General features: G+C 39.8%; 11 protein-coding genes across 11 annotated transcripts; 7 read left to right on the forward strand and 4 right to left on the reverse strand.

Moving 5' to 3' along the window:
* Window positions 1–4,721: 4,721 nt before the first annotated feature.
* Window positions 4,722–5,665, forward strand: LOC108085470 (histone H1-like). The gene has a single exon (XM_017182089.3). It carries the CDS (start codon window positions 4,839–4,841, stop codon window positions 5,586–5,588), a length of 750 nt encoding a protein of 249 aa, XP_017037578.2. The 5' UTR covers window positions 4,722–4,838; the 3' UTR covers window positions 5,589–5,665.
* Window positions 5,666–6,131: 466 nt separating this feature from the next.
* LOC121502609 (histone H2B) lies at window positions 6,132–6,503 on the reverse strand. Its single transcript, XM_041776306.2, has one exon. The coding sequence runs from the start codon at window positions 6,501–6,503 to the stop codon at window positions 6,132–6,134; it is 372 nt and encodes a 123-aa protein (XP_041632240.1).
* A 233-nt stretch (window positions 6,504–6,736) lies between these two features.
* On the forward strand, window positions 6,737–7,111 carry LOC121502601 (histone H2A-like). The gene has a single exon (XM_041776296.2). The coding sequence runs from the start codon at window positions 6,737–6,739 to the stop codon at window positions 7,109–7,111; it is 375 nt and encodes a 124-aa protein (XP_041632230.1).
* A 695-nt stretch (window positions 7,112–7,806) lies between these two features.
* LOC121502612 (histone H4) lies at window positions 7,807–8,192 on the reverse strand. Its single transcript, XM_041776309.2, has one exon. It carries the CDS (start codon window positions 8,159–8,161, stop codon window positions 7,850–7,852), a length of 312 nt encoding a protein of 103 aa, XP_041632243.1. The 5' UTR covers window positions 8,162–8,192; the 3' UTR covers window positions 7,807–7,849.
* Window positions 8,193–8,451: 259 nt separating this feature from the next.
* On the forward strand, window positions 8,452–8,862 carry LOC138928554 (histone H3). Its single transcript, XM_070285772.1, has one exon. It carries the CDS (start codon window positions 8,452–8,454, stop codon window positions 8,860–8,862), a length of 411 nt encoding a protein of 136 aa, XP_070141873.1.
* A 2,326-nt stretch (window positions 8,863–11,188) lies between these two features.
* Window positions 11,189–16,716, forward strand: LOC138928557 (uncharacterized protein DDB_G0286447-like). The gene is made up of 2 exons (XM_070285778.1): window positions 11,189–12,452; window positions 16,697–16,716. Exons 1-2 carry the CDS (start codon window positions 11,189–11,191, stop codon window positions 16,714–16,716), a joined length of 1,284 nt encoding a protein of 427 aa, XP_070141879.1.
* Window positions 16,717–17,391: 675 nt separating this feature from the next.
* LOC121502593 (histone H1-like) lies at window positions 17,392–18,252 on the forward strand. The gene has a single exon (XM_070283467.1). The coding sequence runs from the start codon at window positions 17,426–17,428 to the stop codon at window positions 18,173–18,175; it is 750 nt and encodes a 249-aa protein (XP_070139568.1). The 5' UTR covers window positions 17,392–17,425; the 3' UTR covers window positions 18,176–18,252.
* Window positions 18,253–18,716: 464 nt separating this feature from the next.
* LOC121502607 (histone H2B) lies at window positions 18,717–19,088 on the reverse strand. Its single transcript, XM_041776304.2, has one exon. It carries the CDS (start codon window positions 19,086–19,088, stop codon window positions 18,717–18,719), a length of 372 nt encoding a protein of 123 aa, XP_041632238.1.
* Window positions 19,089–19,312: 224 nt separating this feature from the next.
* On the forward strand, window positions 19,313–19,687 carry LOC121502602 (histone H2A). Its single transcript, XM_041776298.2, has one exon. It carries the CDS (start codon window positions 19,313–19,315, stop codon window positions 19,685–19,687), a length of 375 nt encoding a protein of 124 aa, XP_041632232.1.
* A 698-nt stretch (window positions 19,688–20,385) lies between these two features.
* LOC138927890 (histone H4) lies at window positions 20,386–20,769 on the reverse strand. Its single transcript, XM_070283234.1, has one exon. The coding sequence runs from the start codon at window positions 20,738–20,740 to the stop codon at window positions 20,429–20,431; it is 312 nt and encodes a 103-aa protein (XP_070139335.1). The 5' UTR covers window positions 20,741–20,769; the 3' UTR covers window positions 20,386–20,428.
* A 261-nt stretch (window positions 20,770–21,030) lies between these two features.
* LOC138928562 (histone H3) lies at window positions 21,031–21,441 on the forward strand. Its single transcript, XM_070285790.1, has one exon. The coding sequence runs from the start codon at window positions 21,031–21,033 to the stop codon at window positions 21,439–21,441; it is 411 nt and encodes a 136-aa protein (XP_070141891.1).
* Window positions 21,442–23,031: the final 1,590 nt, after the last annotated feature.

A 23,031-nucleotide genomic window follows, 5' to 3' on the forward strand; every position in this document is an offset into this window, starting at 1 on the left:
ATACTCACGGGTATGTTAAAAATTTTTATTAATGACAGCAATTTTACTCTGAATATTATCAATAAAAATCTCATAAATCTAAAATTGTTCAAATTAGACACCTACTTTAAAACAAAAGATCTGTTGAAATCTAAAAACCTTCAGTTTTATTCCTATACCCCGGATGAGCTGAAGCGCTTCTCTCTAATAATTAAAAAACTTCCAACCGTAACATATGAACCAGATGACATTAAATTGGCGCTCAATGAAGCCCTACCTGACATAAACTTTCCGGTTATAAAAATTTTCAAAGCGCGTTTCTGGCTGGTACAAGTTGAAAAATCCGAGCATATAAGTAGACTTATGCAACTCAAAACTCTTCTTAACTGCCGTATTACGGTCGAGGGACTTAAAAAAGACAAAAATCAGCTGAGGCAGTGTTTTAACTGCCAGCGGTACACTCATGTTGCAAGCAATTGCAACATGGGCCACCGATGCGTTAAATGCACTGTGCCTCATGCACCAGGAAAATGTTCGGTCATAAAAACCAACGAACCCGTAATGGATTCTAATGGTAAGCCGATCGTTCTGGTTAAATGCGTCAACTGTCAGGGACCACACACAGCAAATGCCAAAATCTGTCCAGTCAGAATAGATATTTTAAATAAAATCAAAGAGAAGAAAGTAAATATAGCCAATAAACAAAATCGAGTGACTAATAGGGCCAACACGATAATACAAAATGGCAGAACATTCTCTTCCTTATTTAATAAAAATACCCCAACAACAAATGCCATGCAGCAAACCCAAAGAATTGCCACAACAAACCCTGAACTAAATAAACATATGGAAAATAGGCTTGCCCAAAATCCCATGAAAAATACAACTTCTTTTGACACCTTTAACAATGACGCCATAGAAGCCTTTGGGGCGGACATCTTTACTTGTCTCGAAGTCATGCAAAATGTCACAAAGAAATATGCAGGATTACAACATTTGAACCAAACTGACCAAAAAAGACGAAAACAGCAAATAATACTAGACTTTCTCCTTCAAATATCAATACAAAATGCATGAATTGAAATGCATTTTTCAAAACGTAAACTCCCTCGTGTCTCTCCAAAAGAGACACGAGCTGGATCAATTCCTACGTCTACATCATCCCCATGTCTTGTTAATAGCTGAACACAGGCTAAGCCAACGACACCTAATCGATCTAAAACAATATCAATTCATTCGACAGGTCACTAGGGCCACAGAAACTAAAATCGAACAAAGACAGGTGGCTCACCCAGAAAACAGGGGTACATCAGTAGGTATATGTATTAGAAATGGAGTCAGATTCAGGAGATTGCAAATTAAACCACTTAAATATGTAGAAGCCACTGCTATTGAAATAAAATATGAAACAGTAAGTAGGACACCACAAGCAATGGTTATAGTCTCACTCTATAAAAGACCTAAAGAGCCCCTGTATTCAGCCGACCTTGACAGCATAGTAGAAACAATCGAAAAAGAAACCAATGGTAGCCCCATAATAATCGGATGTGACCTAAATGCCAAGCATCCAAGCTGGCATGCTCCTGCCCATAATGAGCAACACAAAAACAGAGACGGACAGACGCTATATAATTGGCTACAAAACCAACCAAACCTGGTCCTACACCCAACTGAAGAGCCCTCAAGGCGCAATCGCAGTAATAATCACTCCTCTATAGACTATTTCATCACTTCCACTGAGCTTCCCTCCGACTACGGAGTGGGCTGTAAAATCATCAAAGACTTCTCTTCAGACCACTTTGGAGTAGAAATAAAATTTCGCATAGGTCGTTTTCGGCTACTGCAAGAAGATCCGAAAATCCTATTTAACTTCAAAAAGATGAACCACCTAGCATGGAACTCGACAGTCATTCGAAACATTGACTCTATCCCGAACTGTGTAAATCAAAACTGTACAAATATTGACGCACACGTAGAAATTTTAAGCTCGGCACTAGAAAAAGCCCTAAACAATCGTGAGGCTATCCCAAGGCAAACCATAGACCCAGCTAAACCTAAGAAAATGGCTAACCTTAATAGGAAGTGCCTACAGCTGCTGCAATGCCGGCGAATCCTCAGACGAAGGCTTTTTCGTCGTCGCCTATCGCTCTCTAGCAACAAAAGAGAGGAAATAAAACTATTAATCTCAAACTTATCCATACTAATAGAGAAAGAAATTGAGAAATGTCAGCTCAACTACATCGAGGAAACCATAGTAAACATAAAACCTCAAAATATAAACCTAAAGACCCTCACTCCATCAGAGTCAGCCTACAACAACTTCAGACATAATATCCGTCTCACCCAGGCAGAGTTAGATTCCATTGATTTTGAAACTCCTGAAGTAATAACAACCTCCTTTCAGAAAGTTAATGCCCTTGCCTGGTCTTTCGAGCAGGTGCATAAACAAAATGACCAAATCTCGACCTTATGCCCTGAAAATATAAGACACACCAGAATTATAGACAACTTCGTACATGAAAATTTCATACGAACACCCAGACAAAACATAGTTGACTTCGACTTTAACCACACGGCAGATGGCGAATGGCAAGGAGCGGAACAGTTAGGCTTCACAAATGCTGAACAGCTCCGTGACTATATCAAAGACAACAACCGTAAAAAAACGCTAGGGCCTGATAGCTCTAGCAACTATCTGCTGAAATGCTGCAATTTGACAATCTTAAAACATTTAGCTAAGCTCTTTAACCATTGCTTTAACATTGGCTACTTCCCCAGCAAATGGAAATGTGGAAGAATAATGCCCATCCCCAAGAATGGGAACAACAAAGAGAGCCTCAAAAATTATAGGCCAATTACAATTCTTTCAGCAATAAGCCATCTTTTCGAAAAAGTCTTACTAAAACAAATTAAAAAGCACATTGAAATAAATCAGACCCTTAGACATTTTCAATTTGGGTTTAAAGACGGTCTCTCAGTGAGCCACTCTCTAGCCGTTGCCAACAGTTTCATACTTGGAAACCTGGCCGAACAGAGACCAACCATTGCGTGTGCGCTGGACTTCGAGAAGGCCTTCGACACTGTATGGACAAACGGACTAATATATAAAATGGGTATATTTTTTCAGTTTGATCCAAAAATCCTAAATATAATACACAGCTATCTGACAAACAGATCCTTCTTTGTACGCAGCCCTGATGGCAAAAATAACTCTCTTATCAGAAATATTACTGCTGGAGTCCCTCAAGGATCTCTTCTGGCTCCCACACTCTACAATATTTACCTGGCTGACTTGCCAGATTTTAGGAGAGATCACAACTCATCGTCAACTGTGCGTATCCAGCCATTAGTCTATGCAGACGATGTGCTGCTCTTAGCCTCAGGGGCAAGAATAGAAAGTGCCGAAATAGATCTGAACGCATACCTAGATCAACTCTGTGCCTACTTTAAAAAGTGGCGACTCAAACTAAATGCTGAAAAGTGCGAAGGTTGCTACCTTCAGGGGCCAAAACTCAGCGACATACATAAAAATGCCAGACACTTCGAGCCTAGCATCTATATTGAAATCAACAAAAAAATAAAAATGAGCTCTGAAATCAAATATCTGGGGGTAACCTATGATAGCAAACTCAGTTTCTGCAGTCATGTTGATAATGCTCTGAAAAAAGCCAAATTCCGCACGGCCAAGCTACACAACGCCCTTGGCCCCATCTCAGGAAACAATCCTGATCAAAAAGCCCAACTTACCAGGATCAAAGCCTTGATCTACAAAAAAATTATACAGCCTACCCTTGCTTATGGGCATATAGGCTTCTTTAACTTATCTTCCAGACAAATGGAACGCATCCGACTAGCAGAACGTCGTATTCTTCGCAGAGCTATTGGCGCGGCAGCCAGAAACCCGCTCTCCCATAAATACATTCCCAATACAGAACTTTACAAATTAATGAAAACTAAGAAAATCGATGTTCATATGATTCATATATTACAAAAATTCTTGGAAACAAACCAAGACAGCTCAAACCAGCTGGTTAGAGAAAGCGTTGCTCAGATCGGTCTGAGAGCCGGTCAATCTACCCACATTCTAATGATTAAGCACTTCAGCTATCTAAAAAATTTAGGTATCATATACAATAGTAACGATGACCTGATCTTTTACCACAGATCGAAGCACTCTTTGGACCCAACCAATCTCGTATACCTTTAAAAAATTAAAAATAATAATAAAAATTACAAAGCTGTCATTAATAAAGATTTTCCACATACTCACATACCATTTTACATACACATGGAACCAAACTTTAGCTAATACTAAATATAAGCCCCTCCCCTTTCCCCTGTAAATAAATCCCTTTCCCCGCCCTTATCTAGACATAAGAAAAAAAAAAAAAAAAAAAAAAAAAAAAAAAACACAAAAACAAAACAAAACAAAAAACAAAAACAAAAAAAAAAAAAAACACAAAACACACAAAAAATAATAAAAACACAAAAATCAAAACCTAAATGTGATTCAGGGTTTTTCAACTCGCAACGAGCTTTTTCCCACTTGAAAATAAAAATTACTCGAAACGTGATCTCATCACATAAACTTAAATACAAGAATTCCAATCTAGTACAAACATGTAACTGAGACTAAAGCCTGGAAAAGCTTCACAAGCGCAAGGCAATATAATACTAATATAAAGCAAACTATACAGAATTTGTCACCCTAGTATAAGTAATATTATAGAGTAAGGTAAATGTTAGCCTTAAGATAAATTTTGACAATAAACTTGAAACTTGAAACTTGAAGCTCGCGCCATTTCTATACAAACAAAAGTGTTTTTCGTTAGCTTTCGAAAATAATTAGTGAAGCAAAAATGTCCGACTCTGCAGTGGCAACATCCGCGTCCCCAGTGGCTGCCCCACCAGCGCCAGTTGAGAAGAAGGTGGCCGCCAAAAAGGCATCTGATTCAGGAGCTACCAAGGCCAAGAAGGCAGCAGTTCCACCATCACATCCGCCAACTCAACAAATGGTGGATGCTTCCATCAAGAACTTGAAGGAGCGTGGTGGCTCATCGCTTCTGGCAATCAAGAAATATATCACTGCCACCTACAAATGCGACGCCCAGAAACTGGCTCCATTCATCAAGAAGTACTTGAAGTCCGCAGTGGCTAATGGAAAGCTGATCCAAACAAAGGGAAAGGGTGCGTCTGGTTCCTTCAAACTGTCGGCCTCTGCCAAAAAGGAGCCCAAGCCAAAGGTTGCGGCTGCTGAGAAAAAAGTCAAAAGCAAGAAGGTAGTCACCAAGAAAGTCGGAGCCACCGCAAAGAAAGCCGCCGGAGCTGCTGACAAGAAACCCAAGGCTAAGAAGGCCGTTGCCACCAAGAAGACTGCCGAGAAGAAGAAAACTGAGAAGGCAAAGGCCAAGGATGCCAAGAAAACTGGAGTCGTAAAGGCAAAGCCAGCAGCAGCAAAGGCTAAGCCGGCCGCCGCGAAGCCAAACGCAGCCAAGGCACCGAAGGCCAAGGCAGCAGCGTCCGCCAAGCCTAAGAAGGCAGTGAAGAAAGCAACTGCTCCGGCTACCGCTAAGAAGCCGAAAGCCAAGACCACGGCGTCGAAGAAGTAAATTAAGATAATCTTAATTATGGCAATTTTAGATTTCGAAATCTGAAATTTGAAATTGATTTAAACAAGCCCTTTTCAGGGCTACAAAACTTTTTTAAAAGAGAGCTAAATTATCAATTTTTTAAAATTACAAATAGTGTTCCCGCTTCCTTTAAAACCCAGAAGTATTTATATATTTGATAATAAATAATAATACTAATAAATTAATTTTCGGAGGAAAATTGCGTATCGCAGTCAAGAGTCATGTCCGACCCTATAAACCATATTAATTTTTGGTCAGCATATCGATCTAAGTCGATTTTTTGGTAGAATTACTTTTTTTTTTTTCCAAATTTTTTAAAGGGGTCACATTTAAATTGTACTATTCCAGGAAAATTTTAATTCGAAATAGATTTTATATTTTACAGGACAGCTTTTGGTTTTAAAATGGAAGCTTTATATATTTAAAGAAAAATTAGGCTTTTGAAAATTCAGATTCTTTGGTAAAACTTTTTGTGGCCCTGAAAAGGGCCTTTTTAATGCTTCTCCGCATCCGCGGGGAAATTTACTTGGAGCTGGTGTACTTGGTGACAGCCTTGGTTCCCTCACTGACGGCGTGCTTTGCCAACTCTCCGGGCAGGAGCAGACGAACAGCAGTTTGGATTTCCCGACTGGTGATGGTCGAGCGCTTGTTGTAGTGCGCCAGACGAGAAGCCTCGGCAGCAATGCGCTCGAAGATGTCATTCACAAAGCTGTTCATGATGCTCATCGCCTTCGAGGAAATGCCAGTGTCGGGATGGACCTGCTTCAGGACCTTGTAGATGTAGATAGCATAGCTCTCCTTCCTCTTCCGCTTCTTCTTCTTGTCGTTCTTAGTGATGTTCTTCTGGGCCTTGCCAGCCTTCTTGGCTGCCTTTCCACTGGTTTTAGGCGGCATTATTTTTTCACTTCACTTCACTTTGCGATTAACTCACTTTTCATAGCAGTCGGGCTTGGGTGTTCGCTCTTATACTTTTTTTCAAGCAATGTTTTCAGGTCTAAGGCGACCCACCCCTAACTGAACGCACAGGCAGAACTAAAAGTATAAATTCGTGACAAGCTGGGCAGCCGGCAACATTCGTTCTTCGTGTGTGTGCAGTGAATAAAGTGAAATAACTGAAATAAGAGAAAATGTCTGGTCGTGGAAAAGGTGGCAAAGTTAAGGAAAAGGCAAAGTCCCGGTCCAACCGTGCCGGACTTCAGTTCCCTGTCGGCCGTATCCATCGTCTGCTCCGCAAGGGCAACTACGCCGAGCGCGTCGGTGCCGGCGCTCCAGTTTACCTTGCTGCCGTGATGGAATATCTGGCCGCTGAGGTTCTCGAGTTGGCTGGCAATGCTGCTCGTGACAACAAGAAGACGAGGATCATCCCGCGTCATCTGCAGCTGGCCATCCGCAACGACGAAGAGTTGAACAAGCTGCTCTCCGGCGTCACCATTGCCCAGGGAGGTGTGTTGCCCAACATCCAGGCTGTTCTGTTGCCCAAGAAGACCGAGAAGAAGGCTTAAGCGTTCAAAAAGCGTGCCAGCAACCTTGTACATAAAAACAAACTCAAACCCAAACGTCCTTTTCAGAACGACCAAACTATTTTAAAAGAAACTTACAATTTCAAATATGACTAGCTACGTTTAAACAATATTAATAATTATATAATAAATAAATTTATATATATAAAATATACATATAATATTTATATTTTTGGTTATCGCTATGCAGAAACCAATAGTACAGTCGCCAGAGAAATTCCAGTAACGAAACAAGACCGAGAAGGCTTAAGCGTTCAAAAAGCGTGCCAGCAACCTTGTACATAAAAACAAACTCAAACCCAAACGTCCTTTTCAGGACGACCAAACTATTTTAAAAGAAACTTACATTTTCAAATATGCCTAGCTAAGTTTAAACAATATTAATAATTATATAATAAATAAATTTTGTATATATAAAATATACATATAATTATATTTTTGGTTATCGCTATGCAGAAACCAATAGTACAGTCGTCAGAGAAATTCCAGGACATGGACAATGAACATTGTCATTGCAAGACAGTTTACGCTACCTAAAGATGTGATTGTCTTCCTACGGAAACCCCGACCAATTCAAATAAAGATATTTCCATTCTTGGGCTAGAATATTCAATGTTAAGATATATGCGAAATATAACTTGATAATTTTTCTCTTTTATGAAATTAAGTGGTGGTCCTGAAAAGGACCGATTGTTGAGAAGTACAGACTGTACTGATTTTTTAACCGCCGAAACCGTACAGGGTGCGGCCTTGTCTCTTCAGGGCGTAGACGACGTCCATGGCTGTGACGGTCTTCCTCTTGGCGTGTTCAGTGTAGGTGACGGCATCACGGATCACGTTCTCCAAAAACACCTTCAGAACACCACGGGTTTCCTCGTAAATGAGTCCCGAAATGCGCTTCACGCCGCCACGCCGAGCCAGACGACGGATGGCTGGCTTTGTGATACCCTGGATGTTATCACGCAGCACTTTGCGATGACGCTTGGCGCCACCTTTTCCCAAGCCTTTGCCTCCTTTACCGCGACCAGTCATTTTTCACTATTTTATTTTTACACTTCGAAAGTCACCACTGAACTAATGTAGAAGCCGCGTCGGCCGCTCCTATTTATACCTAAACTCTGCTCTGCACGAGCGAGCCCGAACGCTATGGCCTTCTCGCTCTGTGCTCGACAAACGAAATGGCATGTGCTTCGACTAGCTCTCTCTTTTCCACCCTCCACGTTTTGCTATATAAGAGGGTAGGCAATGCGCAGCTCGTTTATTGTGTTTTCAGACTCGTGAAGTAAACAGTGGACAGACAGTGAAAATAAGAAGAATATAAAATGGCCCGTACCAAGCAGACCGCTCGCAAATCGACTGGTGGCAAGGCGCCACGCAAACAACTGGCAACCAAGGCCGCTCGCAAGAGTGCCCCAGCCACCGGTGGTGTGAAGAAGCCCCATCGCTATCGCCCCGGAACTGTGGCTCTGCGTGAGATCCGTCGCTACCAGAAGAGTACCGAGCTGCTGATCCGCAAGCTGCCTTTCCAGCGCTTGGTGCGTGAAATCGCTCAGGACTTCAAGACTGACCTGCGCTTCCAGAGCTCGGCCGTGATGGCTCTGCAGGAAGCTAGCGAAGCCTACCTGGTTGGTCTCTTTGAAGATACCAACTTGTGTGCCATCCACGCCAAGCGAGTCACAATCATGCCCAAGGACATCCAGCTGGCCCGTCGTATCCGTGGCGAGCGTGCTTAAGTTGAGATTGCTTCGACTAGCAAATAGCGTCAATACATTTTGTACAAATCGGTCCTTTTCAGGACCACAAACATATTTATAATAGAGATTATACATTTTCATATATAATTTACATACTACAAATAAAACATTCCCGGTTTTGCGTTTTTATGGTTAAATATCTATAGTCAGAGATCGATCTTAAAATATATAAATACAAATATTTACAATTATTTAGATAGTGCGATACTCTATTGGTATCTACGGAATGTAGGGACATTTATATTATTTTAATTCAGGGAATTTTTAAAAGATTAAAAAGGTATATTAAAAAACCAAATTGTACCGTGTTTGATCAAATTGATGTGGTTTTAATCAAACACAATCCAGTATATTTACTTTAATTAGCTTAAGGGGGGATATACATGTAAACCAAAATTTTTTTTGGTTTAAAAAATAGTTTGTTACTTAAAGAATATACTGTGTAAGTTTCATTATCGAATTCCAACTCCAAGTGCCTCAAATCAACTATATACGCAAGGTATATAAGTGTTAAACGTATTTTTCTCTGCTTAAAATTTTTGCATTTTTACCTATGCTATGGGCACGATTCACAAAAAACTATGTAACATATCGGAGTGAATAAAAATTATTATGATCAGCATGAAATTATCTTCTATTTGAACCTAAATGCGGGTAATACAAATGAGTATTACTATTTTTTAAGAGGGTGGGAAGTGAAATCTGATTACCTGAAAATGGCATTTTTCCTTAGGAAATTATTTCCTACATTAAAAAATTCACGAAAAATGTCTACATTTTGACCGTTTACATGTATATCCCCCTTAAGGCCTGAAGTTGGTATAGCTAAACTAAAATTTCGCGCAATTTGAATTACGCGTTAATTTCATTATAAATAAATAAATAAATAAAATATTTACTTAAGTTATTAAGTTCGAAATAAATGTATTCAAACTGCTTGATTTGAACATTTTATTTAAGTAATAAAAAACAAATCAATTTGTTTTTTCTATTTTTCTTAAGATATTAATATTACACTTATAAACTAAAAATCCATCAAATTAAATGCTTAAAAGATTTCATTTCCCGTCTCCTTGGGTACTGTGCTCAAGAAAACTCGAATATGAACGTTGTATGGGGAACATAATAGGCCATTTCCTAGAAACAAATGCATAAATTCAGTTTAAACTTTTATTAACTAAAACATGTGTCCTATTTATTTTACAAAATTGACAAAAACTAATATATTTTAAAATATTAATATTTTTTAGGTAGCCAAAACCATACCCGAAGGTACCAAGAAAGCCGACAATTTATGTATGAAAGGGCCAATTTGAAAGTGGTCAAAAAATACCATAATTTGTTTAAAACGAAAATATTTTGAGTGTTCCCGCAAGTAAAAGGTTCAAATTTCACTCTTTCTAAAAAATATTCATAATATTCATAAATTTTAATATTTTAACAGATGATTTTTCACGAAATGCTTTGGTCAAAAATGCAAATCTTGAACTCCAGACACTTTTACAAAATGATCCAAAGAATAATTTCACATTAAAATAACTAAACATGTTTTATGAAACATTTAAGTGCTTAAAATAATTAAAACATTCTACCATTTAAAAATATAACATTGAGAAAAGAAGAAATTAAAACTGCACATCGATCAAACATAGGCAACGTAAATGAGCGCTGCCAAGCACATAGTTATACTGCTCTCCTCCTCGATTCTCATATCAACGAGGGACGTCGGGTCTAGAACGCTCGCGCCACATCTATACAAACAAAAGTGTTTTTCGTTAGCTTTCGAAAATAATTAGTGAAGCAAAAATGTCCGACGCTGCAGTGGCAACATCCGCGTCCTGAGTAATAAACTGAGTAAACTTGACTGAGTGACCGAAGTGAAAAAGTGGAAAAGTGAAAAAGAGAAAAAGTGATTTGAAAAAGAAAGAAAGAGACAGAATCATACTGAAAAGTGAAAGAGACAGAATATAGTGGAAAAGTGAAGGAGACACTGGAGAGAGACGAAGCTCCCACAGTTGATGGTTGTGTAGCGAACCAACCAGAATCGCACGCGAGTGTAACGAGCGAGTTAATCGGTGCGAGCGCAAGCGTGATCCCCCAATGTAAGGGGGAGAGTACCTTAACTCCGAGTGCGGGAAATCTGGAACCTGCAAATACGAGTGCAAGTGAGACGGGCGACACCGTTGGGCACGCGCCCTCGGCTGTGGCATTTTCGCCGTTAACTGGTGAGCCATGTGTGCCAGCTACCAGCGCATACATAAAGTGTGAAAAGCAAATTAAAAAAAATCATCGCATCAGCCCCTATATGGGCAAGAAATATAAAACTCCAAAAAGTCCCAAGAGCCCGAAAAAAGGCCACCAAGCTGATATGGCCGAGGGTGAGGGCATATCGACGGCTCCTGCCACACAAACCAGTGCAGCTGCCTCAACTGCGGCCGCAGCCACTATGGAAGCAACAACAACAAACGCAGCGCTGGCACTCTCTGCGACACCAGCAGCGGCAAGCATCAACGAAACGATTAGTGTGACCCTCCCCCACCAAACACAAAGGGGTAAGAGGAAGCATCACAGCGACACGTCTGCAGCTACGTCAAGAGCCAACAACAGTGGCAGCGACGGCAGCAGCAGTGACGACGGAATGATCAGCGACGGCCTCCACAACGGAAGCAACGATGGCATCCACTACGAAAGCGACAACAACAACAACAATGCCGTTCCGAAAACCAACAACAGCAGCAACGGCTGCACCAGCTGCATCGACAACAACAACAACACGGACAAAGTCCTCATCGATAAGGAGGAGCTACTCAGCCTCCGCACGGAGATCTACCTACTGCGCCAACGTCTGGCAAACGTGGAAAGAGGCTCCAATATAAAACAGCAGCTGGCTAGCCTGGGGCTAGCTGGCAACATCCAGCAATTCGAAGGCAACAAGTTTGCACCACTCTTCGAAGATGACCACGAAGAAGACGACGAAATGTCTGAAGCCAATGAAGACATTTGCAACTATGACGCCGAATTCCCAACACTTATGGGTAGTGGCGAAAACAACAGCAGCAGCAACGGCAGCAACTATAAAAACAACAATAGCAACAACAACAGCGGAAAAATAGTTAAAAAGAACAACAACAAAAACAACAACAAAAGGCAGAGCCCTCCCGCACAGCCAAATTCATCTACAAACAAATACAAAATAAAAATCAACAAAAGCAGCAACAACATCCATGGGCAGAGCCCTCCTGCAGAGTCCATGGATGTCGACGACGATGGAAACATCAATTACATCGACAGCGGCGATGATGATGACGCCGAGCTGGATGAAATTCTGGGGCCGCGACTAGCTGCACTGCGAGCAGCAGCGGCATCAGCGAAAGCGGCAGCTACAAAGTCTACATCTACATCAGCAATAGCAGCAGCTAAAACAGCAGCGGCCGCTAAATCTTCAACTGGAGCAGCATTTAAGGCGGCGCAACAAAAGCAGCAATCAACAACAGCAGCAGCAGTAGCAGCTATAAAAACCAAGATGCCGATAATAGCAGTCTACAATGCAGAACCAAAAGCAATTACGGGTATGTTAAGAAAGATAATCAGGGATAACACCTTTGTTTTAAATATTATAAATAAAAATTTAATCAACATTAAAGTAAACAAACTAGAAGATTTCATAAAAACAAAAGAACAACTAAAGATAAATAAATGCAATTACTACACATACACCCCCGACGAGTTAAAGTATCACTCATTAATCATCAAAAAGCTACCCATACAATCGTACGGAATGGAAGATGTAAAGTCGGCACTAGCCGACTCACTCCCAAATGTAAATATCACCTCAATCAAAATCTTTAAAAACAAATTCTGGCTTATTCAAATTGATAAGGCAGAACACATTAAACAGGTCCTACAATTAAAAACATTACTAAATTGTCGAATAAATATCGAGGGTATTAGAAAGAATAAAAACCAAATTTGGCAATGTTACAATTGCCAAAGATTCACTCATACAGCGGCTAATTGCAATATGCCGCATCGCTGTGTAAAATGCACAAATACACATCCACCTGGACAATGTACTGTACAGAAAACAAACGAACTTGACGAAAATGGGGAACAAATTCGTAATGTCAAATGCGTGAACTGTGGGGGTAATCACACGGCCAACGCCAAAATATGTCAAGTTCGCATCGATATCCTTAAAAAACTAAAAGAAAGAAAAGAGACTGAAAATAATCGACGAGCACAAACAAATAACCGTATCAACTCTGTAATACAAAATGGCAAATCCTTTGCATCTCTATTCAATCCAAATCTGAACCAAAATTCCAATTCAAATGCCAATTCAGGTCGCATTGTAACCTCAAATCCAACGCTTAGAAAGCATATGGAGGCGAGACTCGCAACTCCGCACAAGTCAAACCTTACACAAAGTACAAATAAGAACAATAATAACACCAACCCCAGCTCCCTTTTCAATAATCTAAATAGCGATGCCCTTGAATTTTTCGGTGCAGACATATTCCATTGCCTAACCGTAATGAAAAACACTGTAAGCAAATATACAAATATTCAGACACCAACAACAAATCCAAGTGAGATTAAAAAACAAAAACAACAAATGCTATTAGATTTCCTAATACAAATGTCTATGTCAGTATCCACTCCATTGAATGCGTAGATTACGATGTATGTTTCAGAATGTCAACTCAATTGTTTCATTGCAAAAAAGACATGAATTTGATCAACTACTAAACCATTATCGTCCATTTCTGATGCTCATTGCTGAGCATAGACTCAATCGCCGGCATCAGATGAAATTAACGAAATATCAACTCATTCGACAACAAATCGGAGCCACTGATACCAGTAGCATGCGCAGATCACTGTCAATACAACCAGAAAACAAATGCACATCTGTAGCTATATGCATACAGAACGGTATCAAATACAAGCCCATCAATCTCAAGCCGCTTAAATACCTTGAAGCTATAGCAATTGAATTGACATTTGAAACAAAATCAGCTCCATCGTCGTCATCGTTGTCAGCTCTGAGAAAAACATTAGTCGCCGTATCGCTATACAAACGTCCCCCTGAACCCTTGCTTGTGTCAGACTTGGATTCGCTAATGGCAGATATAACAAATGCATCACCAAATTCGCAAATCGTCATTGGTGGTGACTTGAACGCGAAACATCCCAGTTGGCATGTACCAACACATAGCGTTTATCATTTGAATGAGGCTGGCAAAGTCTTGTTCAAGTGGATAAGCAATCAGCCCGGCTTGTTGTTGCGTCCAACTGGGGGGCCAACACGTCTCAATCCCATCAATGGCAATCATTCATCCATTGATTTGTTCATATCATCCATAGATTTGCCACTAAACTATGGCTTAAACTGTCCAACAATAGGTGACTTTACATCAGATCACTATGGTATTATCGCTGATATACCAATCGATCGTTTCCAACCAGTCCAGTTAGATCAAAAAAAAAAAAACTCTAAATTTTGCCAAAATGAATCACTTAATATGGAACACAATTGTTCTAAACAATATCGCTGAAATATCAAATACAACAAATCTAAGTGCAAACGATATTGACGAGCATGTGACCAAATTGAGTGATGCATTTAATATGGCACTAAACAATGAGAGAGCAATCCCCAAGCGATCGTTTAACCTGTCCAAGCCAAAGAAAATAATTGAACTAAATAAGCGTTGCCTCAAACTAATAAGCTATCGTCGTTTGCTCAAACGACGGCTACACCGACGCCGTCTAACGATGACAAATCGTGAAGGCGGTGTCATCAGATGTATGATCTCTGAACTGTCTATACTTATTGAAAATGAGATTGAAAAATCTCATCTTAGATTCATTGAGCGAAAGGTACTAGATATTAAACCTAGGGACATAAGCCTAAGAAAACTCTTACCCTCGGATCCAGCATCTGAATGTAATCATAGCATACGTTTAACGCCAGCTGAAAAATCAATGATTGACTTTGATACATCAGATCTAATCTCATCGTCGTTTGGCAAAGTAAATGCCCTCGCCTGGCACTTTGAGCAGGCACATAAACAAAACAATTCTCAAATAACTAGCCGCCCATTGCAACAACAACAGCAACAGAGGCACTCCGCAACTGTCAATAACTTCGTCAATGAAGTCTTTGCAACACAGTTGTCGGAGCAAAATATAGTTAATTTCAGCCCAACTCAGACAGCTGATGGCAAATGGCAGGGTGCCGATGATATCGGTTTCACCAACGCCAGCCAACTATTTGATTTTATTAGAGACAGCAATAATAAGCGAACTCTTGGGCCAGACGGCACGAGCAATTATTTGTTAAAACGTTGCAATTGGCTGATACTAGAGCATCTAGCAAAACTCTTCAACCACTGCTATAATATGGGGCATTTCCCAAGTAATTGGAAATGTGGTCGTGTCGTAGCCATACCCAAACCAAACAATGACAAAGAAAAACTAAAAAGCTTTAGACCAATAACAGTCCTCTCGGCAGTAAGCCAATTATTCGAAAGATTCCTCCTATTGAAATTGAAAAAAACACTTGGATAGAAATCCAATATTAAGAGACTTCCAATTCGGTTTTCGAGATGGTCTATCCATAGACCATGCACTAGCCGTGGCAAACTCTTTCATATACGGCAAACTGATCGAACGAAAGCCAACCATAGCGGTGGCTTTGGACTTTCAAAAAGCTTTCGACACTGTTTGGAAAAAACGGTCTTATCTACAAGATGCATGAATTACAGGGATTCAATCCACACATAACTAGAATCATCTATAGTTACTTAACCAATCGGTCATTCTTTGTTGCCAGTCAGGATGGCATGAATAGGTCATTACTGCGAAATGTAGTTGCTGGTGTACCGCAGGACTCGTTGCTTTCACCCATACTATATAACATCTATTTGGCAGATTTTCCATCCTTTCGCCGTAGTCAGGGCTCGAACTCAACTGCTAGCATACAACCACTTATATATGCAGATGACGTATTACTGCTAGCGTCAGGAGCGCGTATAGCGAGTGCTGAGCTTGATCTAAACCAATACTTGGATCAGCTCAGTCACTATTTCCAAAAGTGGAAATTGAAACTAAACGCAGATAAATGTACTGGTTGCTACATCCTAGGGAAAAATCTAAAAGACTTGGTGCAGAACGCCAGACATTTCAAACCCCGGATATATATAAATCGAAACATATCAATTAATATGCACGATGAGTTGAAATATTTGGGAATCCTGTATGACAATAAACTAAAATTTGATAGGCACATCACAAACACGCTAAATAAGGCAAAAGGGCGCATTACAAAAATGTATAACGTCTTTGGATCGCTATCCAGAGACTGGGGTTACCCATCAAACCCTAAATTAGCCAAAATAAAGGCTCTCATTTATAAAAAGATTGTACAGCCGACTCTAACATATGGCCATATTGGCTGGTTTGCTGTGCAATCAAATCAAATGGAAAAATTAAGAGTGTTTGAACGAAAACTAATAAGAAGAGCGATCGGAGCAGAGGCCCGTGACCCTATAACAAGACATTACATTAACAACAAAGAACTATACAAACTGACAAACATAAAACGCGCGGACGTACACAGTTTTCGTATAATTGAAAATTTTATTAGGGCCAACATGAACAGTGAAAATCCACTAATCAAAGAGAGTGTAAAGCAAGAACGTTTCAGAGTTGACCACTCACCCTACAACTTAAATGTGAAATATTTAGAACAGCTTAAAGAACTCGGGCTGGTGTATGATGTAAATAACAATTTAGTATTTTACCACAGGAAACAAAGTACAAATCTAAACCGTTTAACGGCAGAAAACCTGATCTTTTCAATAAATCAATAAGTTATACATTGGTGTTACCCTTTATCTATCTAAACTTACCACTATTATCATATATACATACATATATATAGGAAATAAGTACAATTACAAAACAACAATTATAATCTCAATTATTAAACTATCAATTAATTAAGTTAATTAATTACTAGTATTAATATTATTAATTATTATCATTATCATTATTATTTTTCGTTTCCTTTTATTTTTCCGTTTTCTACCTCCTCCCCTGTAAATAGCTCCCCCCCCCCTTTTTCCCCCTAGTATCTAGTCATAGTTTTAATCTTAGATTTAGTAAACACACAAAAACATCAAGCGCATACTGGGTTTTGCTCAAAAAAGTTTTTCCCCAATAAGTAAATAAACGTAAACACACAAAAGTGATCTCGAAAAAAATCAAAAACAAAAATGCTTTAAACAATGTACCATTGAAAAACACAAAAGTAATTAACGCCTTGATAAGCAACATAGCACGAGGCAATATAACACAAACCTAAAAGAAATTATACTAAGCTTGTCACTTAATTATAAATATTTAAAATAAGGAAAAATGTTAGCCTTAAGACCAAAATGACAAATAAACCTGAACTGAACTGAACTGCTCGCGCCATTTCTATACAAACAAAAGTGTTTTTCGTTAGCTTTCGAAAATAATTAGTGAAGCAAAAATGTCCGACTCTGCAGTGGCAACATCCGCGTCCCCAGTGGCTGCCCCACCAGCGCCAGTTGAGAAGAAGGTGGCCGCCAAAAAGGCATCTGGTTCAGGAGCTACCAAGGCCAAGAAGGCAGCAGTTCCACCATCACATCCGCCAACTCAACAAATGGTGGATGCTTCCATCAAGAACTTGAAGGAGCGTGGTGGCTCATCGCTTCTGGCAATCAAGAAATATATCACTGCCACCTACAAATGCGACGCCCAGAAACTGGCTCCATTCATCAAGAAGTACTTGAAGTCCGCAGTGGCTAATGGAAAGCTGATCCAAACAAAGGGAAAGGGTGCGTCTGGTTCCTTCAAACTGTCGGCCTCTGCCAAAAAGGAGCCCAAGCCAAAGGTTGCGGCTGCTGAGAAAAAAGTCAAAAGCAAGAAGGTAGTCACCAAGAAAGCCGGAGCCACCGCAAAGAAAGCCGCCGGAGCTGCTGACAAGAAACCCAAGGCTAAGAAGGCCGTTGCCACCAAGAAGACTGCCGAGAAGAAGAATACTGAGAAGGCAAAGGCCAAGGATGCCAAGAAAACTGGAGTCGTAAAGGCAAAGCCAGCAGCAGCAAAGGCAAAGCCGGCCGCCGCGAAGCCAAAGGCAGCCAAGGCACCGAAGGCCAAGGCAGCAGCGTCCGCCAAGCCTAAGAAGGCAGTGAAGAAAGCAACTGCTCCGGCTACCGCTAAGAAGCCGAAAGCCAAGACCACGGCGTCGAAGAAGTAAATTAAGATAATCTTAATTATGGCAATTTTAGATTTCGAAATCTGAAATTTGAAATTGATTTAAACAAGCCCTTTTCAGGGCTACAAAACTTTTTTAAAAGAGAGCTAAATTATCAATTTTTTTAAAATTACAAATAGTGTTCCCGCTTCCTTTAAAACCCAGAAGTATTTATATATTTGATAATAAATAATAATACTAATAAATTAATTTTCGGAGGAAAATAGCGTATCGCAGTCAAGAGTCATGTCCGACCCTATAAACCATATTAATTTTTGGTCAGCATATCGATCTAAGTCGATTTTTTGGTAGAATTACTTTTTTTTTCCAAATTTTTTAAAGGGGTCACATTTAAATTGTACAATTCCAGGAAAATTTTAATTCGAAATAGATTTTATATTTTACAGGACAGCTTTTGGTTTTAAAATGGAAGCTTTATATATTTAAAGAAAAATTAGGCTTTTGAAAATTCAGATTCTTTGGTAAAACTTTTTGTGGCCCTGAAAAGGGCCTTTTTAATGCTTCTCCGCATCCGCGGGGAAATTTACTTGGAGCTGGTGTACTTGGTGACAGCCTTGGTTCCCTCACTGACGGCGTGCTTTGCCAACTCTCCGGGCAGGAGCAGACGAACAGCAGTTTGGATTTCCCGACTGGTGATGGTCGAGCGCTTGTTGTAGTGCGCCAGACGAGAAGCCTCGGCAGCAATGCGCTCGAAGATGTCATTCACAAAGCTGTTCATGATGCTCATCGCCTTCGAGGAAATGCCAGTGTCGGGATGGACCTGCTTCAGGACCTTGTAGATGTAGATAGCATAGCTCTCCTTCCTCTTCCGCTTCTTCTTCTTGTCGTTCTTAGTGATGTTCTTCTGGGCCTTGCCAGCCTTCTTGGCTGCCTTTCCACTGGTTTTAGGCGGCATTATTTTTTCACTTCACTTCACTTTGCGATTAACTCACTTTTCATAGCAGTCGGGCTTGGGTGTTCGCTCTTATACTTTTTTTCAAGCAATGTTTTCAGGTCTAAGGCGACCCACCCCTAACTGAACGCACAGGCAGAACTAAAAGTATAAATTCGTGACCATCTGGGCAGCCGGCAACATTCGTTCTTCGTGTGTGTGCAGTGAATAAAGTGAAATAAGAGAAAATGTCTGGTCGTGGAAAAGGTGGCAAAGTTAAGGGAAAGGCAAAGTCCCGGTCCAACCGTGCCGGACTTCAGTTCCCTGTCGGCCGTATCCATCGTCTGCTCCGCAAGGGCAACTACGCCGAGCGCGTCGGTGCCGGCGCTCCAGTTTACCTGGCTGCCGTGATGGAATATCTGGCCGCTGAGGTTCTCGAGTTGGCTGGCAATGCTGCTCGTGACAACAAGAAGACGAGGATCATCCCGCGTCATCTGCAGCTGGCCATCCGCAACGACGAAGAGTTGAACAAGCTGCTCTCCGGCGTCACCATTGCCCAGGGAGGTGTGTTGCCCAACATCCAGGCTGTTCTGTTGCCCAAGAAGACCGAGAAGAAGGCTTAAGCGTTCAAAAAGCGTGCCAGAAACCTTGTACATAAAAACAAACTCAAACCCAAACGTCCTTTTCAGGACGACCAAACTATTTCAAAAGAAACTTACATTTTCAAATATGCCTAGCTAAGTTTAAACAATATTAATAATTATATAATAAATAAATTTATATATATAAATATACATATAATATTTATATTTTTGGTTATCGCTATGCAGAAACCAATAGTACAGTCGCCAGAGAAATTCCAGTAACGAAACAAGACCGAGAAGGCTTAAGCGTTCAAAAAGCGTGCCAGCAACCTTGTACATAAAAACAAACTCAAACCCAAACGTCCTTTTCAGGACGACCAAACTATTTTAAAAGAAACTTACATTTTCAAATATGCCTAGCTAAGTTTAAACAATATTAATAATTATATAATAAATAAATTTTGTATATATATAAATATACATATAATATTTATATTTTTGGTTATCGCTATGCAGAAACCAATAGTACAGTCGTCAGAGAAATTCCAGGACATGGACAATGAACATTGTCATTGCAAGACAGTTTACGCTACCTAAAGATGTGATTGTCTTCCTACGGAAACCCCGACCAATTCAAATAAAGATATTTCCATTCTTGGGCTAGAATATTCAATGCTAAGATATATGCGAAATATAACTTGATAATTTTTCTCTTTTATGAAATTAAGTGGTGGTCCTGAAAAGGACCGATTGTTGAGAAGTACAGACTGTACTGATTTTTTAACCGCCGAAACCGTACAGGGTGCGGCCTTGTCTCTTCAGGGCGTAGACGACGTCCATGGCTGTGACGGTCTTCCTCTTGGCGTGTTCAGTGTAGGTGACGGCATCACGGATCACGTTCTCCAAAAACACCTTCAGAACACCACGGGTTTCCTCGTAAATGAGTCCCGAAATGCGCTTCACGCCGCCACGCCGAGCCAGACGACGGATGGCTGGCTTTGTGATACCCTGGATGTTATCACGCAGCACTTTGCGATGACGCTTGGCGCCACCTTTTCCCAAGCCTTTGCCTCCTTTACCGCGACCAGTCATTTTTCACTATTTTATTTTTACACTTCGAAAGTCACCACTGAACTAATGTAGAAGCCGCGTCGGCCGCTCCTATTTATACCTAAACTCTGCTCTGCACGAGCGAGCCCGAACGCTATGGCCTTCTCGCTCTGTGCTCGACAAACGAAATGGCATGTGCTTCGACTAGCTCTCTCTTTTCCACCCTCCACGTTTTGCTATATAAGAGGGTAGGCAATGCGCAGCTCGTTTATTGTGTTTTCAGACTCGTGAAGTAAACAGTGGACAGACAGTGAAAATAAGAAGAATATAAAATGGCCCGTACCAAGCAGACCGCTCGCAAATCGACTGGTGGCAAGGCGCCACGCAAACAACTGGCAACCAAGGCCGCTCGCAAGAGTGCCCCAGCCACCGGTGGTGTGAAGAAGCCCCATCGCTATCGCCCCGGAACTGTGGCTCTGCGTGAGATCCGTCGCTACCAGAAGAGTACCGAGCTGCTGATCCGCAAGCTGCCTTTCCAGCGCTTGGTGCGTGAAATCGCTCAGGACTTCAAGACTGACCTGCGCTTCCAGAGCTCGGCCGTGATGGCTCTGCAGGAAGCTAGCGAAGCCTACCTGGTTGGTCTCTTTGAAGATACCAACTTGTGTGCCATCCACGCCAAGCGAGTCACAATCATGCCCAAGGACATCCAGCTGGCCCGTCGTATCCGTGGCGAGCGTGCTTAAGTTGAGATTGCTTCGACTAGCAAATAGCGTCAATACATTTTGTACAAATCGGTCCTTTTCAGGACCACAAACATATTTATAATAGAGATTATACATTTTCATATATAATTTACATACTACAAATAAAACATTCCCGGTTTTGCGTTTTTATGGTTAAATATCTTATAGTCAGAGATCGATCTTAAAATATATAAATACAAATATTTACAATTATTTAGATAGTGCGATACTCTATTGGTATCTACGGAATGTAGGGACATTTATATTATTTTAATTCAGGGAATTTTTAAAAGATTAAAAAGGTATATTAAAAAACCAAATTGTACCGTGTTTGATCAAATTGATGTGGTTTTAATCAAACACAATCCAGTATATTTACTTTAATTAGCTTAAGGGGGGATATACATGTAAACCAAAATTTTTTTTGGTTTAAAAAATAGTTTGTTACTTAAAGAATATACTGTGTAAGTTTCATTATCGAATTCCAACTGCCTCAAATCAACTATATACGCAAGGTATTTAAGTGTTAAACGTATTTTTCTCTGCTTAAAATTTTTGCATTTTTACCTATGCTATGGGCACGATTCACAAAAAACTATGTAACATATCGGAGTGAATCAAAAATTATTATGATTAGCATGAAATTATCTTCTATTTGAACCTAAATTACTACATTTTGACCGTTTACATGTATATCCCCCCTTAAGGCCTGAAGTTGGTATAGCTAAACTAAAATTTCGCGCAATTTGAATTACGCGTTAATTTCATAATAAATAAATAAATAAATAAAATATTTACTTAAGTTATTAAGTTCGAAATAAATGTATTCAAACTGCTTGATTTGAACATTTTATTTAAGTAATAAAAAACAAATCAATTTGTTTTTTCTATTTTTCTTAAGATATTAATATTACACTTATAAACTAAAAATCCATCAAATTAAATGCTTAAAAGATTTAATTTCCCGTCTCCTTGGGTACTGTGCTCAAGAAAACTCGAATATGAACGTTGTATGGGGAACATAATAGGCCATTTCCAAGAAACAAATGCATAAATTCAGTTTAAACTTTTATTAACTAAAACATGTGTCCTATTTATTTTACAAAATTGACAAAAACTAATATATTTTAAAATATTAATATTTTTTAGGTAGCCAAAACCATACCCGAAAGTACCAAGAAAGCCGACAATTTATGTATGAAAGGCCAATTTTAAAGTGGTCAAAAAATACCATAATTTGTTTAAAACGAAAATATTTTGAGTGTTCCCGCAAGTAAAAGGTTCAAATTTCACTCTTTCTAAAAAATATTCATAATATTCATAAATTTTAATATTTTAACAGATGATTTTTCACGAAATGCTTTGGTCAAAAATGCAAATCTTGAACTTCAGACACTTTTACAAAATGATCCAAAGAATAATTTCACATTAAAATAACTAAACATGTTTTATGAAACATTTAAGTGCTTAAAATAACTAAAACATTCTACCATTTAAAAATATAACATTGAGAAAAGAAGAAAATAAAACTGCACATCGATCAAACATAGGCAACGTAAATGAGCGCTGCCAAACACATAGTTATACTGC

Source organism: Drosophila kikkawai, chromosome 2L (assembly GCF_030179895.1).
Source record: "Drosophila kikkawai strain 14028-0561.14 chromosome 2L, DkikHiC1v2, whole genome shotgun sequence".
Classification (NCBI taxonomy): Eukaryota; Metazoa; Arthropoda; class Insecta; order Diptera; family Drosophilidae; genus Drosophila; species Drosophila kikkawai.